At 40.5% G+C, this 13,993-nt stretch overlaps 1 protein-coding gene across 1 annotated transcript in view; it reads right to left on the bottom strand.

Moving 5' to 3' along the window:
• Window positions 1-13,993, bottom strand: part of dnah9l (dynein, axonemal, heavy polypeptide 9 like) — a 365,602-nt gene that overhangs the window by 311,131 nt on the left and 40,478 nt on the right. The window contains exons 11-14 of the mRNA XM_048599208.1: window positions 6,124-6,248; window positions 5,825-6,020; window positions 5,598-5,702; window positions 1,727-2,116 (exon numbers count right to left, since the gene is read on the bottom strand). Coding sequence (XP_048455165.1) covers window positions 1,727-2,116; window positions 5,598-5,702; window positions 5,825-6,020; window positions 6,124-6,248 — 816 coding nt within the window. The remainder of the gene's footprint in view (window positions 1-1,726; window positions 2,117-5,597; window positions 5,703-5,824; window positions 6,021-6,123; window positions 6,249-13,993) is intronic.

Below are 13,993 nucleotides of genomic sequence, written 5' to 3'. Positions count from 1 at the left end.
CCAGCCCAGCTCGTCCCCACCTCCCTAATCATTCCTCCCACCTCAAGCCCCACCCCCATCTCCTACCCACTAACCTCATCCTGCTTCCTTGACCTGTCCGTCCTCCCTGGACTGACATATCCCCTCCCTAACTCCCCACCTACATTCACCTTTACTGGCTCCAACCCCGCCTCTTTGACCTGTCTGTCTCCTCTCCACCTATCTTCTCCTTTATCCATCTTCTATCTGCCTCCCCCTCTCTCCCTATTTATTTCAGAATCCCCTTCCCCTCCCCCATGTCTGAAGAAGGGTCTCGATCCGAAACATCAGCTTTCCTGCTCCTCTGATGCTGCTTGTCCTGCTGTGTTCATCCAGCTCTACACTTTGTTATCTAACATTAAACACTTCAGTTTGGGATTTGCAAGCATGGGCTGGGAGAAGCCAGTACCTTGCCTCTTGCAAATGATTGAAGGGTCATGTTGTTTGATACGATCCAGCAGTCTTTGGTCTATTCAAAGTGGCAGCCTTAGGTTCATTCATGAGTTCCATAGTTTCAATGAGTTTCACTTGGCATTGGTATTCCTACAGTTCCACGACCAATAGGATTGGTCTAATCAGCAATCTGTTACCTAGGGCCCAAGTCATTTCCTGACTATGAAAGTTTGATGCCAAAATAAGGCTCAAAGCCATCCTGTGAGATAAAAGTTACCCTATTAGATCATTTCTTGCTGTACATCATACAAACTCATGGTTCTGGAAGTGCCCCGTCTACCTCAAACTTAAAATGCTGGAAATCACAGCGGGTCAGGCAGCATCCGGGGAGAGACAGCAAACTAATGTTTTCAGTCTAGGTGACTCTTCATCAGAGCCCTCTTCAGATCTGATGAAGAGTCATTGGGACTCGAAACGTTAGCTTGCTGTCTCTCCATGGATGCTGCCTGACCTGCTGTGATTTCCAGCTTTTTTTGTTTACAGCACAAATTCGAGCATCTGAATAATTTGCTCCTACCTCAAATTAAAATAGTTCAAAAATTTGAACAACAGATGAAGCTCAATTTTTTTAAACAACGTTTTGCAGTAGGAACACGAGTGGTATTTGCTGCTAAATTGATGTTCCAATCTGGAGGAAAAGATGTTCTTCCTCTCACACGAACATATACTGAAGTACATGAATTTCAATGCCAGTGTGATGCTAAGTTTGTAGGCCGTAAAAAGACTGCTAAATAGTATCGAATGACATGTCCCTTTTGCTGTACTAGATGGGATTCCATGATAGGATTATCGAGGAAATATCCAAAATGTTCTAAGAGTTACACTGAAAACCAATTTACAGTTGTCAGTGAGAGGCTGGTAACTGGCACACTTGTGTGCTATGTTGCTATTTTTACATATTGCCCTGTTCTTTGCAGACAGAAAGAACATGTATCTATCTCAACTTAAAATAGATGACAAATCATTCACTGCCTTGACCAGAGTCAACCTGTATTTTTAAATGTAAACAAAACTTGGGAGTTAACTCTCAGTATCATGTAACTGCTAAATCTCCCATAGCAACAATAACAGAAGTTGTTTTGCAATTAAAAAGTCAATGAAAACATTCAGATATCAACCAGAATTTTGATTTTGATCTCAATCCAAATATAGCATCATCTATATAATCTGCTATGCTCCAAGTTCTCTACAAACAATTGCGTTAAAAACCTGACTTTCATATTGCAGTAATTGCAGTATTGCATAAATCTCTTACCTCAACCAGTTGGTGAATTGATTCTCCTCCATCTTGAATGAATTTGTAATATTTCGTCATTTTCTCTTCCTTATCAAGGAACAGTGTTGCACAGTCATATTTATTATGCAGAAAAAATAATGCATGACTCCAGTCATGTACTATTGTATGAATTGCCTCCACATTGTATTTGATTTTCTGCATTCTACTATTCAGATCTTGCATCTGTTTTCTAGTCTGCTGGATATATTCCCATGAATCCTCTGTTTGCCATGTTAAGGTTTCTGTGGCAGGTCTCAGCTGTTTATTAATCTTCTTCAATTCATGCTCAACAAGTGGAAATTCCACTTCCAGTATGCAGGTATGTAGTTTATTGTAGCTGTCAGTTATCAGTTTCCAGTTTCCAACACACTATCAAAGAAACAGATTTGCAGAAATCAAAAACTCAAAATTCATTTCATAATTCTTCTCATTTTAAACATTTACTGTACAATGTAAATGTTGCCATAATAATGGTTTAAATAACTGAAATACATCACTGATAGGAAAAGAGCTAAAGCTGGTTTCATTTCAAATGAGAAAAACTAGTCACATTTCAAAAAATACTACATGCTTATGTTTTTCTTTTGCATCATTCAATTATAGAAACCCTTAGATCATCAGATAAGCAAATTTGACTCATTCATTCAGAAAACTCCATGCAGTTTTAATTAATAGTACCTTTTATGTCTACTTTCCTCTATCCTGAAGTCACCTGGCTGGTAGAATTTAATAGCCATGCAAATTACCTCAGCTTCCTACTGTTATCATTTAATGTTTTTGATTCGTCTTTTCTACATGAGATTCCTATTCCTGTGAAGCATCACATTTCACTGTTCAAAATCTGTGTTTCTGTATTACTATTTCATAACATTTCACACTAATGGTAGAGATAAAAGTCTAGAATCTCTTTGAAATACCCTTCATGCTAGTGTACACTGTGTTGTGTCAGAAAAGCAGGGTTCTACAAGAACTACTTCCATAGATCGGCCCAGATTTTGTAGTCAATGGGAAGGAATCGTGCTTGATGTGGACCTTGATCAAAGTTACCCAGAGGTCTAGCAATGCATATGGTGCAGTTTCTCTCTTCCCCAATTGCAGTTTAAATCAGGTGTCAAGTCAAAGGGATCTCCAAGGCAACTGCAGCCATGATATCAGCCAGAGGAAGCAGCTGCTCACATTGAAGGAATTACATAGCAAACTAGGAAGCTAAAAACAACTTAAAATCACTTAGGATAGAAAAAAATAAAATGATTAGATTAAGATAAATGGCTTAAATATCAATAAAAAAGTCTTTAAAAAAACTAAAACAAAGGCATATTGTGTTTGACCAAATAATTGAGAGTTTTGATGAGGTCAGTCCCTCCAGAGCATATTGATGAAGTGTCATCTAATTAATCTGATAGTTGGGCTGGGAGTGATGATTCAAATTAAGGGAAATCTGAAAAGTTAAATTTAAAAAATGCAGGCAATAATACAAGGCAGTAATAGATAATGATTAGCAGAGTGTGACAGGAAGGGTCACAAGGTACATAACAATACACCAGCAAACAGGTTCAGATTAACGGGAAATAATTAAAAACGGCTTTTTACCTAAACACAAACAATATTCGTAACAAGATACTCACGCAATTGAGTATGAATAAATGAATATGACACAATAGGATACAATGGTGACAAGACTTGGAAACGTACATTGAAGAGTCTTGATATTTCAAAAGGATAGGTAGAAAGAAAAACGAAATGGCTAGTTCTGTCACTGATCAATGGGACTAATGAGAAACACTCTTGGCTCAAAAAAAAAATCAAAAGGTAGACTCAAATTGGGTAAGAGGGGGGGGGGGGGGGTTGAAATTACTGGTGGGAGTAGCCTATACTTCCTTTAACAGTAAGCACAATACAATATATACTCTCAAAACATAAATAAGGAGGGCTTGAGAAAGGTATTGCAGTAATCGAGGTGACTTTAACCTCGATCTAGACTGGACAAACCAAACAGACAAAGGAAGTTTTGAGGACAAGCTCAGAGTGTGTGCGAGATAGTTTTGTAGAACAATATATTGTCAAACCAACCAGGAAATCGGCTATTTCAGACCTGGTAATGTGAAATAGAATAGGATTAATTAGTCATCTCAAAATAAAAGGTGAGGTTGTTCTCCCTAGAGAATGTTGTGAAGTAAAAACTGAAAATGCTGGAAATACTTAGCAGGTACGGCAGCACATATGGAAACAGGCAGTAATCATTATTTCAGAAAGGTTCTGATGAAAGGTCACGAACTGAAATATTAACTCTTCTCTTCCTCCTACTCCACATGTTTCCAGATCAGCTGAGTGCTTCCAGCACATACTGTTTTTACTTCAGATTTGCAGCATCTGCACCATTTTGCTTGTGTATAGGTTGAGAGAATACCTGATGATAGATTTAGTCAAAAACATGAGGGGTCAAGATGGAACCGATAGAGAGAAAATGTTCTCATTGGTGAAAAGGTCAAGACCAATTTAAGGTGATTGGTGAAAATATACACAAGTGACAGGAAGAAAAGCTTTTTTTATGCAACAAGTAGTTGGCATCTGGAAAACCAAGCCAAGAAAATAGTGGAAGATATTTCATCATGGTTTTGGATAGGCACCAAAAGGAAAATGGAATTGGATAAGCACCTAAAGGAAAACCATTTGCAAGACTTTGAAAAACGCAGTGGATTTAGATGAATTACATTGTTGTTATAGAGAGCTAGCATAAGCTTGATGCGTCAAATTGACTCTTCTGAGCTCTGGATTCCGAAGATTCCATGATTCTACGATTTAGTATAGTTTGTGGTTTGTGGTTTGTCCAATTTGGAAGTTTTATAATCCAAATTGAAGCAAGTTAGAAATACATGACTTAACTACAGATTCCATATTTTCATTATATTTATATCTTTCAGCAAAGAAACATTTCATATGCTGAAGTAAGCATACTTAAGTGGGTTAATCACATAACAAACATTCACCTAAGTAAATGAAATTTCAGTGCAGAAATCCTTCCTTCATGACTCCCAGAGGCTTACATATCATTTCAGTAAATTAAAAAGTTACCATCTTGTACTACAATCCCTACCTAGAAACAATTTTCAACAAACATCTGACCCCATTCCTTCTGCTTCACTTACCATTTTAACTAGAACAGCAGTTTTCAACATTACAGTTGACCGAACAGCTGGTGGAACACAAACATTCTTGCCAGCACGCCTCAGTAAAAATACACAACTGACTGAACAATCTTTATGAAGCTGCAACATTGAAAACTGCTATGTTGCATTAAAACAGTAATACAATAGAAGAACATATAGAGAGAAAAGCAAAAGGAGAAAAATTCACGTAAATAAATCAATTGGAGGACAAAACGTCTACTTAATTATATGGTCCATGTATTAAGGCAGAAATGTGTGTCAGGATTAAGAGGAGTTTGATACATTACTCAACCTTTAATTTTGCGTTATCAATGTCATACCAATTCTTTAGGATGTTCCTCATAATACTGACTATTATTTTCACATATGTGGAACAAGAAGAAATACAGGCAAACCAAGCTAGGAACTGATGAGATGTTTAAAAAATGTCTTTGTGGAAAAATATTATTTTGCTTTGAGAAGACAATTCAGAAGATCATTCCATTATGGCAGTATCAAACAATGACATAATGGGAATATCTTCCAACAAAGTTGATTGCAAAGTGTGTCAACTAATTTTAACAGATTTTAAACAGATGAAACATGTTCAAAAATATTGATAAAACATTTTGACTTTCAACAAAAATGCCAACATATTTGTCACAGAAGACAACTTCATGCGAAAATATATAATTCATATTTACCATATCAAGAATCGCTCTTTTTGAATACAAATTTAATGCCACATCTGTGATGTTAAATCCTTTCAGCAACCCAAGGTATTTGACCTCACGAAGCACAGCTGAAAACTGAGTGAAAATAGGTAAAATGTGATTCAGAAATGGAATCATCTCTCACAGAAGATGAAATATCCATATTGTAACCATGGCTACATACAATTTTAGGTTCCAAAAATGGAAAATTGTCTTACCTCAGGGTTAAAGTTCACAAAGTATAAACCAGATTCTTCATTCCATTTGAGAAATGGTTGATTCAAGTTTGCTTGACAAACAGCATCTAGACTTTCTGTCCATGATGAGTAGATTTGTTGATCATAGTTATCGATTAAAGCTAACATTCTGTCACATTTCTGGAAAGCTAGGTTTGCTTCCTTTGTATGTAGACTTCTACAAACAAGTTATTTTAAAGAACTATAATTATAAGTAACTATAAACTATAATTTGAGAAATATTTTGTTTGAAACATAATAACTTTTAAAGCTATATTTACTGATGATTAATGTGTCTGAATTGATTTCTCTGACTTAATATTCTTTCACGAAGCTCTTGGGACCACTTCAGGTTGCCTGCTATCACTGGCATATTCTTATGCAATACTACATAATTCATCTTCACCTGCAGAAAGTAGATGTCAAACAGATATATAATCACCAAAAGCAATTAAACCGACACAATCAAACATCTGTTCAAAGCATGTTTTTATTAATGGAAAAATGACTCACCAGAAGAGATTAGAATTAGCAAATAAAATTAAATATATTTGAACAACCAATACAGTATCTTTGCCAATTCTTCAGCATTTTTGTATATTAAGAACTTACTATTACAAAATTTTAGCCTTTGTGTTATGAAGTTACCTTAGACAAAGTGAGAAGTCAGGTCACAGTCCAGCAGGTTTATTTGAAATCACAACCTTTCGGAAGCGCTTCCCTCCACTTCACCTGACGAAGGAGCAGCGCTCCAAAAGCTTGTGATTTCAAATAAACCTGTTGGACTATAACCTGCCGTCGTGTGACTTCTCATTTTTTCAACCCCCGTCCAACATCAGCACCTCCACATCATTATTCCAGACAAGTGTTAGCAGATTATCAACTGCTACAAGTCCAGCACTGACCATTTTTTGACATTTGTCATATTAGGAAACAATTGCCAACAACCATGGCCCCTGGAAGCCAAATTTATGGAGAGACATCAGAAGAAATGAAGATAAACAAGAAGTTCAGCTTGTAAAGAGACCACAGAGAAAACGGAAGCCAATGGATTTTGCACTTTTTCAAACCAGTCTTCACTTGCATCCAATGCGCCAAAGATGCCCAAAATAGCATGGGGCTCCTAAATGACACCTAGCAATATGTAGAGTTGAGCATAATGTTGCAACCCATTGCTGTTATGACACAAAGCTTCCATAATGACAGTGGCAGTAAATATCATAGATTCATAGAATCCCTACAGTGTGGAAACAGGCCCTTCGACCCAACAAGTCCACACTGACCCTCATAGCATCAGACCCAGACCCATCCCCCTATAACCCAATCTACACATCTCTGAACACTGTGGACAATTTAGTATGGCCAATCCATCTAGCCTGCACATCTTTGGACTGTGGGAGGAAACCGGAGGCACTCAGAGGAAACCCACGCAGACACGGGGAGAATGGTGCAAATTCCACACAGACAGTCGTTCGAGAGTGGAATCGAAGCCGGGTCCCTGGCGCCATGAGGCAGCAGTGCTAACCACTGAGCTGCTATGCCACCCCAAGCTATATCAGATATAGCTTTAAAAAAAAAGAAAAGAAGCTTCCTGCGAAGTACATTTCACATAATCCGGAACTTTTTCTTTGTAAATAGGTGCATTATTTTATTACACAGCACATTTAGCAAATCTTTCCCCATACGTACATAAATCTTTATCAAGGGAACTTGCAATGATATGTCAGTATTTTTTTTTGTAGTTAATACTGGTGTAATATACATGCTTCAGTTAAGGGTCAGGTTATTTTGGATAAGCTAAAGTTTTGGCACCCTTGTCTCCCTTTTCAGACAGCCATAGGTGGCTATGGCACAGAAAGAGGTCCTTTGGCCCATTTAGTCAATACCGGTCAAAAACAAACCACCTAATTATTCTAATCCCATTTTTCAGCACTTGGTCCATATTCTTGTATACTTTGGCATCTCAAGTACTAAATCTAAATACTCCTGAAATGTTATGAGGATTTCCGCCTCTACCACTTTTATAGGCAGTGAGTTCCAGATTCCCACCACCCTTGGGTGAGGAAGGTTTTTCCTCACATCTCCTCCTAACCTTCTATTCCATTCATTACATCTGTGCCCCACTCCCCACCGCCCCGCCCCAAGTCATCGATTCTTCCATCAAGGAGAAAAGTCTCTTCCTGTCTAACCGAGCTGTGCCCCTCACAATTTTATACATCTCAGTCATATGCCCTCTCAAACTCTTCTCCTCCATAGTAAACAACCTCAGTCTGTCCAAAATCTCCAACATCCTGGTAAATCTCCTCTGTATCCCCTCCAGCACCATCACATTCCCTCCTATCATGTAGATTCCAGAACTGAACACAACACTCTCGCTGTGGCCTAACCAACATTTTATACAGTTCCAGCATAACCACCCCCATTCTTAAACTCAATGCCTCAGCGAATAAAGGGTAGGTATACTATATACCTTCTTATCACTTTATCCACGTGTTCTGATATCTTAAGGGATTGGTTGGCATGCACACCAAGATTCCTCTGATCCTTGGTTCTTCCCAATGTCCTACCGTTCATCCCCCTATTCTTTTACCCTGTTTGTCCTGCCTAAGTGCATCGTTTCATTCATCATTACAAATATACAAAACACTGAACATACCGAGAAAGTCAAAAAAGTTAACTAACAATGTTGAATTCTTTGAAGAAATAGTAGTAAGGCTACACAAAGGCAATGCAGCAAATATACTGAACTGGATTTTGTGATCATTGGTGAAGCAGCAACACTTGCTGATGATCTTGAGGAAAGCTGCCTTATGATCTTTCTGGCATGGACTTCTTTTTTCCCAACAGAATCTGAAATCTGCTACCAACTCAAGGAAAAGTTTAGCAGCAGTGATCTCAGCATGCGGGATAAGAGTTAGGTACGCAATGAAATGTTCTTATTGATAGTAATGTTAATGATCAAGGTGGTTCAACAAAAAACTGGTCCAAACACAGTGATGTTATCTAAGTGGAGGAAGGGTTAATGGTATGGGGAGAAAAAAAGTCAGTGGTATTGTGTCTGTAAAAAAAGGATGACAGTCTGTGTTTCACTGACACAGGAGATAACAATGGCACATTAATGGTCCTGCAGACTAACCTCATTGTATATTCTAACAGACAGTTTTCCCAGCACTGCAGAGGCAGTTGTGAAGGTGGGTGCTGGAGTGAGTTAGGGAACACCAGGAAGATACTAAAAGGGTAATTAGCTCTGTTGTGGAATTGGATTGAAATTTTTCCAATGATGCACTGGATCCTGCTGTGTCAAGGGTGAGAAATTGAGGAAACTCAGTACTGAGAGTTCTAAGCCATGAACCATGTAAGGCTTTTCATTAAGTTTCATAACTTGATATTAGATTGAAGTGCTCACGCTTCCTGAAGCGAGACGCATATGATTGCAACTATTTCAATTGTTAGCTTGGTGGCTGCCATAGTCCTCGTACTAAAAGATCTCTATGGTGCCACTACTACTTCTCCTTGTTGGCCACTCAGCAGTAGCCACACAGCAAGGATGCCCTATCCATGGCCTGTGCAGCTTGGACCTCTCACCATTAGAATCTGGTCACTGCCCAGGATTGAATCTGGTTCCTAGAGGGAGCTCCTTCCTTGACTATCAGGAGGTTCTCACCTTCACCAGGTCCGTCAGATTCAAAGGTTTGGAAATATATTTCGAGGCTGCCTGGACAACAATTGTCTGCACTGCAGCATTACTCAGTCAATGATGGTCCCCTACCACTGTGCATGTTTCATATCAATGTAAAACAGGCCCCAAGGTTCACTGACATCCTACTAGAGGTTCTGGTTGAGGCGGTCAAGTAAAGAAAGGAATCTTATTCCCCAGTGATGGAAGGTGGGGACCTTCCCAGCACACATGAATAGGCTCAGGGGGTGCAATCTAGTGAGCAAACCACTGACACGAGTCCACAGTCAATATAGGAAGCAACATTCAACATATCAACTCTTGGATAATGGCTGGAGATCAGGCACTAACTGCACTCATACTGAGAAACTGCCTCTGCATTTGGCCATAAGTGACATGTTGAGTATGCAGAGACATGTAGGGAAACATTTGCTGTAGAAGCATCTGGAATCTTTGCCTAAAGACAGGGAAAGCTGAGTCTCTGTACTTCCCTGGTGGTGAGTTTTCTCATGCTTTTGCAGCTAAAAAATAGAAGATTTCCACCTCTTCAGGCTAAAATGGAGAATTTCCACTTTCTGTGGCCTAATAAACAATTCCTGTTCTTATTAATGGTTTCACCAAATGAGCTCCTCAGCCTGGCAGCTTCAGAGCTGAATCCTGTTGTCATAGTGACCTTTCCTAGATGATTAATGCTGTTGCAGTGCTGTGACTAATCCCAACAACCTACACTTTTAATAAATATTACCCGCGCACTTTAACAGCCTCGTTATTTGTGGTTTTAATACATTCTTCCTGCCTTTACTACAGTTTTAATTGTGCATCACCCACTCTTACTGTAGCCTCTATAAGTCTCCTTAGTTCCTTTTTCCATTAGACTCCAAATCTGCCTAGGCTTCCAAATTGCCCCTTTAGAATTCTGATGTTGCTATGTTCCTGGTTCTGCGACCTCACTTTCAAATAGTTTCTGTGGTTCTTGATCTTGTTTACTGTAGCCATGCTATGTCTTTGACCCTCAACTGCAGCTGTAAACACCTCACCAACCCTTCGCTTTCTCAGCCTGCAAATGTGCTGTGTTTTTCAAAACCTTCCCTTTTAGGAATTTCAAATGATATCCACTTACTCTAGGCTAAACCTCAATTAGGGACCATCCCTACATTTAATCGGCACCTGATGCAATCTGCAACTGCCAACTATGAACAGTGTTCCAGCTCTTTGTAGCTTCTAGTTCACACCTCTGTAGCTTCTCTTACCAGGTCTGACAGACAAACCTAAGGGTACTGCATGTGAATGCATAAATCATTCTCAATAAGGGAGATGAATTAAAAGCACACAGTTGTAGATGGGTAAAATATAATTACAATGGCAGAGACTTGACTGCAGAATGACCAAGGCTAGGAACTGAATATCCAAGATTATTCAATATTTAGGAAGGACTAGCAAAAGTCAAAAGGAGGTTGCACAGAATTATTAGTAATGGATAAAATCACTGTAGTGAGAAGAGATATTGGCTCAGAAAATTAAGATGTAGTATCAGTATGTAAGGCGCTAAGGAGCAACAAGGGGTGGCAAACCTTAGTGGGAGTTGTCTATAGGCCTCCTGGGAAGTCAGGGATGGCAGTAAACATGAAATTAGAGAGGTACGTAGCAAGTGTAAACATGAGTGACTTAAACCAACATATAGACAGGGAAAATACATTACCAATAAGACAGTGGCTGATGAATTTGAATGATGGAGTGTGTACAGGTTTTTTTTTTAAACAAGTACATTTGAGAAACCAACTAGTGAACACCATTGTAGGTTTGGTATTGAGCAATGAGAAGAGATGAATTAATAAGCTTGCTGTGCAAGGTCCTTTAAAGATGAGTGACCATAATATGAAAGAGGTCTTCATTGGGCTGGAAAGATTTTCATCATTCATTCATCAGATTCGGGCATTGCTGGCTGGGTCAGCATTTACTGTCCTTGAGAAGGTTGTGGTGAGCTGCCTTCTTGAACCGTGTGACATTACACCTGGAGTATTTTGTGTTGTTTTAATCTCCTTACTTAACAAAGAATACACATGGCACAGAGAAAACAGTGAAAGTTCACCAGACTTATTCCTGGGACAGTAGATTTGTAGTGTGAGGAGAGATTGGGCGACTGGGCCTCTGTTCAATGGAGTTTAGAAGAATGAGATGGGATCTCATTGAAACAAAATTCTTATAGGGATGGACAGATTGGATACAGGGTTGTTGTTTCCCTGGTTGTGGAGCCTAGAACAAGGAGGCCATGGTCTTAGGACACGGGGTAGATAGACCATTTTGGACTGAGATGTTGCCAAGAATGGAGGGTTTGAGTTATAAAAATAGGCTGGATCAGCTCAGACTTTTTTCAGTGGAGCATTGGTAGTTAAGCAGTGACCTTATCAAGGTTTATAAAATCATGAGGGGCATAGATATCGTGAATATCAAGGGTCTTTTTCCTGGGGTGGGGGAGTTCAAAATTAAGGGGCAATTTTTAAGATGAGAGGAGCAAGATTTGAAGAGGACATGAGGGGCAAATTGGAGATAGCAAGAACTGCAGATGCTGGAGTCAGAGTCTAACACAGTGTGGAGCTGAGGAACACAGCAGGCCAGGCAGCAGAGGAGCAGAAAAGTCGATGTTTTGGGACAGGACCCTTCTTCAGAAGTGGGGAGGGGGAAGGGAGGTGGGAAATAAATATAGAGAGGAGGGGTGGGCTGGAGGAAGGGAGGTGGGACAGTAATAGGTTGGATGTAGGTGGGGATAGTGGGGATTGGTCAGTGGGAAGGGTGAAGTGGATAGGTGGGGAAGATGACAGACAGATTGTGTCAGGTCAAGGAGACGGGGATGAGAGGGAGACATGGATAGACACAGGACAAGGCCGGGGGTGGGAAGATTTTAGAACTGGTGAATTCTATGTTCAGGCCATCAGGCTGTAGGCTCCTGAGGTGGAATATGAGGCGTCGCTCCTCCAGTTTGCATGTTGTGTCATGTGGCACTGGAGGAGGCTCAGGATGAACATGTCACCCAGGGAGTGGGTGGGGAATTAAAACGGTTGGCGACCAGCAGGTGTTGTTAATTATCGCTTACAGAGCACAGATGCTCCACGAAACGGTGCCCCGAGTCTACGCTTGGTCTCACTGATGGAGAGGAGGCCACATCAGGAGCAACGAATACAATAGACCAGGTTGGGGGATGTAAAGGTGAACCCCTGTTGAATATGGAAAGTTCACTTTGGGCCTCGGATGGAGGTGAGGGGTGAGGTGTAGAGGCAGGTGTAGCACTTCCTGCAGTTGCAGGGAAAGGTGCCGGGGATGGTGGGGAGTGTGAAGCAGACAAGGGAGTCACAGAGTTAGCAGTCCCTACGGAAGGCAGATAAGGGTGGTGAGGGAAATATATCTTTAATCGTGGAGTTGGATTGTAGGTTGTAAAAATGGCAGAGAATGATACGCTGGATGCAGATTTAGGGATGATATGAAAGGATCGGGGGATTCTATCTTTATCTTTGTTGCGTGGAGGGGCTTGAAGGCAGAAATGAGGGAAATGCAAGAGATGCAGTTGAGGGCATTTTTGATCATGGGGGTGGGGAGAATGGGGAAGATGCAGTCCTTGAAATAGGAGGATATCCGGGATGTCCAGGAGTAGAACATGAGCTTTCAGTTGCCTGCCACTTTAACACACCACCCTGTTCCCTGGCCAACATCTGTCTCTGGCTTACTGCAGTGTTCCAGAGAAGCTCAACGCAAGCTGGAAGAACAACAACTCATTTTCAGCTTGGGGACCATGCAGCCCTCTGGGCTCAATATCGAGTTCAATAATTTTAGGGCCTGAACTTTCCCATGTCCCCGCCCCCTACGCCACACATCAGGCCTTGTTATTATATCACCTGCCATTACATGCTAGCTATTGTTAGTCACTAATAGTCCCCATTAACAACTATTCACCTCCTAGCCAGATTGTTACCAACTCCTTTGTCTCTCTTCGGGCTCTATCCTATTGTTTACTCTGTACCCCACCCCCGCCCTCCCTATTTTCTGCATATAAACCAACGTTTTCCCAGCTACCATCAGTTCCGAGGAAGGGTCACCGGACCAAAAACGTTAACTCTGATTTTTTCTTCACAGATGTTAAGCTGAATAGCCTATTTTTCTGCTCCAGATAAGCTAAGGTTAAATAAAGACAACCTTCCTAAGTAGAGTACTGAGTAACTTTACCTGTCGACCCTGCTGTCAAACTCTTCTCACTGGTCTCAAAACTGCAGCTGAGCAGGAAGCAGCCCTTAAGAGACCAACGAAGAATTCAGAGTGGGTGGGTTGTCCTAGACCTCTCATGCCCCCACAAAATTTCTGACAGATTGCAGGTGGATGATTAGTTAGCATCACCCCTCCACCCCTAATACTTTCAGACAGCAAGCCTCCCAAGGGGGCCCATAAAATTCTGACTAGGTGCTATGCTGTGTCATATTTCTGTGACC

This window comes from Rhincodon typus, chromosome 7 (genome assembly GCF_021869965.1).
Source record: "Rhincodon typus isolate 14 chromosome 7, sRhiTyp1.1, whole genome shotgun sequence".
NCBI lineage: Eukaryota > Metazoa > Chordata > Chondrichthyes > Orectolobiformes > Rhincodontidae > Rhincodon > Rhincodon typus.
This window is presented reverse-complemented; position numbering and strand designations above follow the sequence as displayed.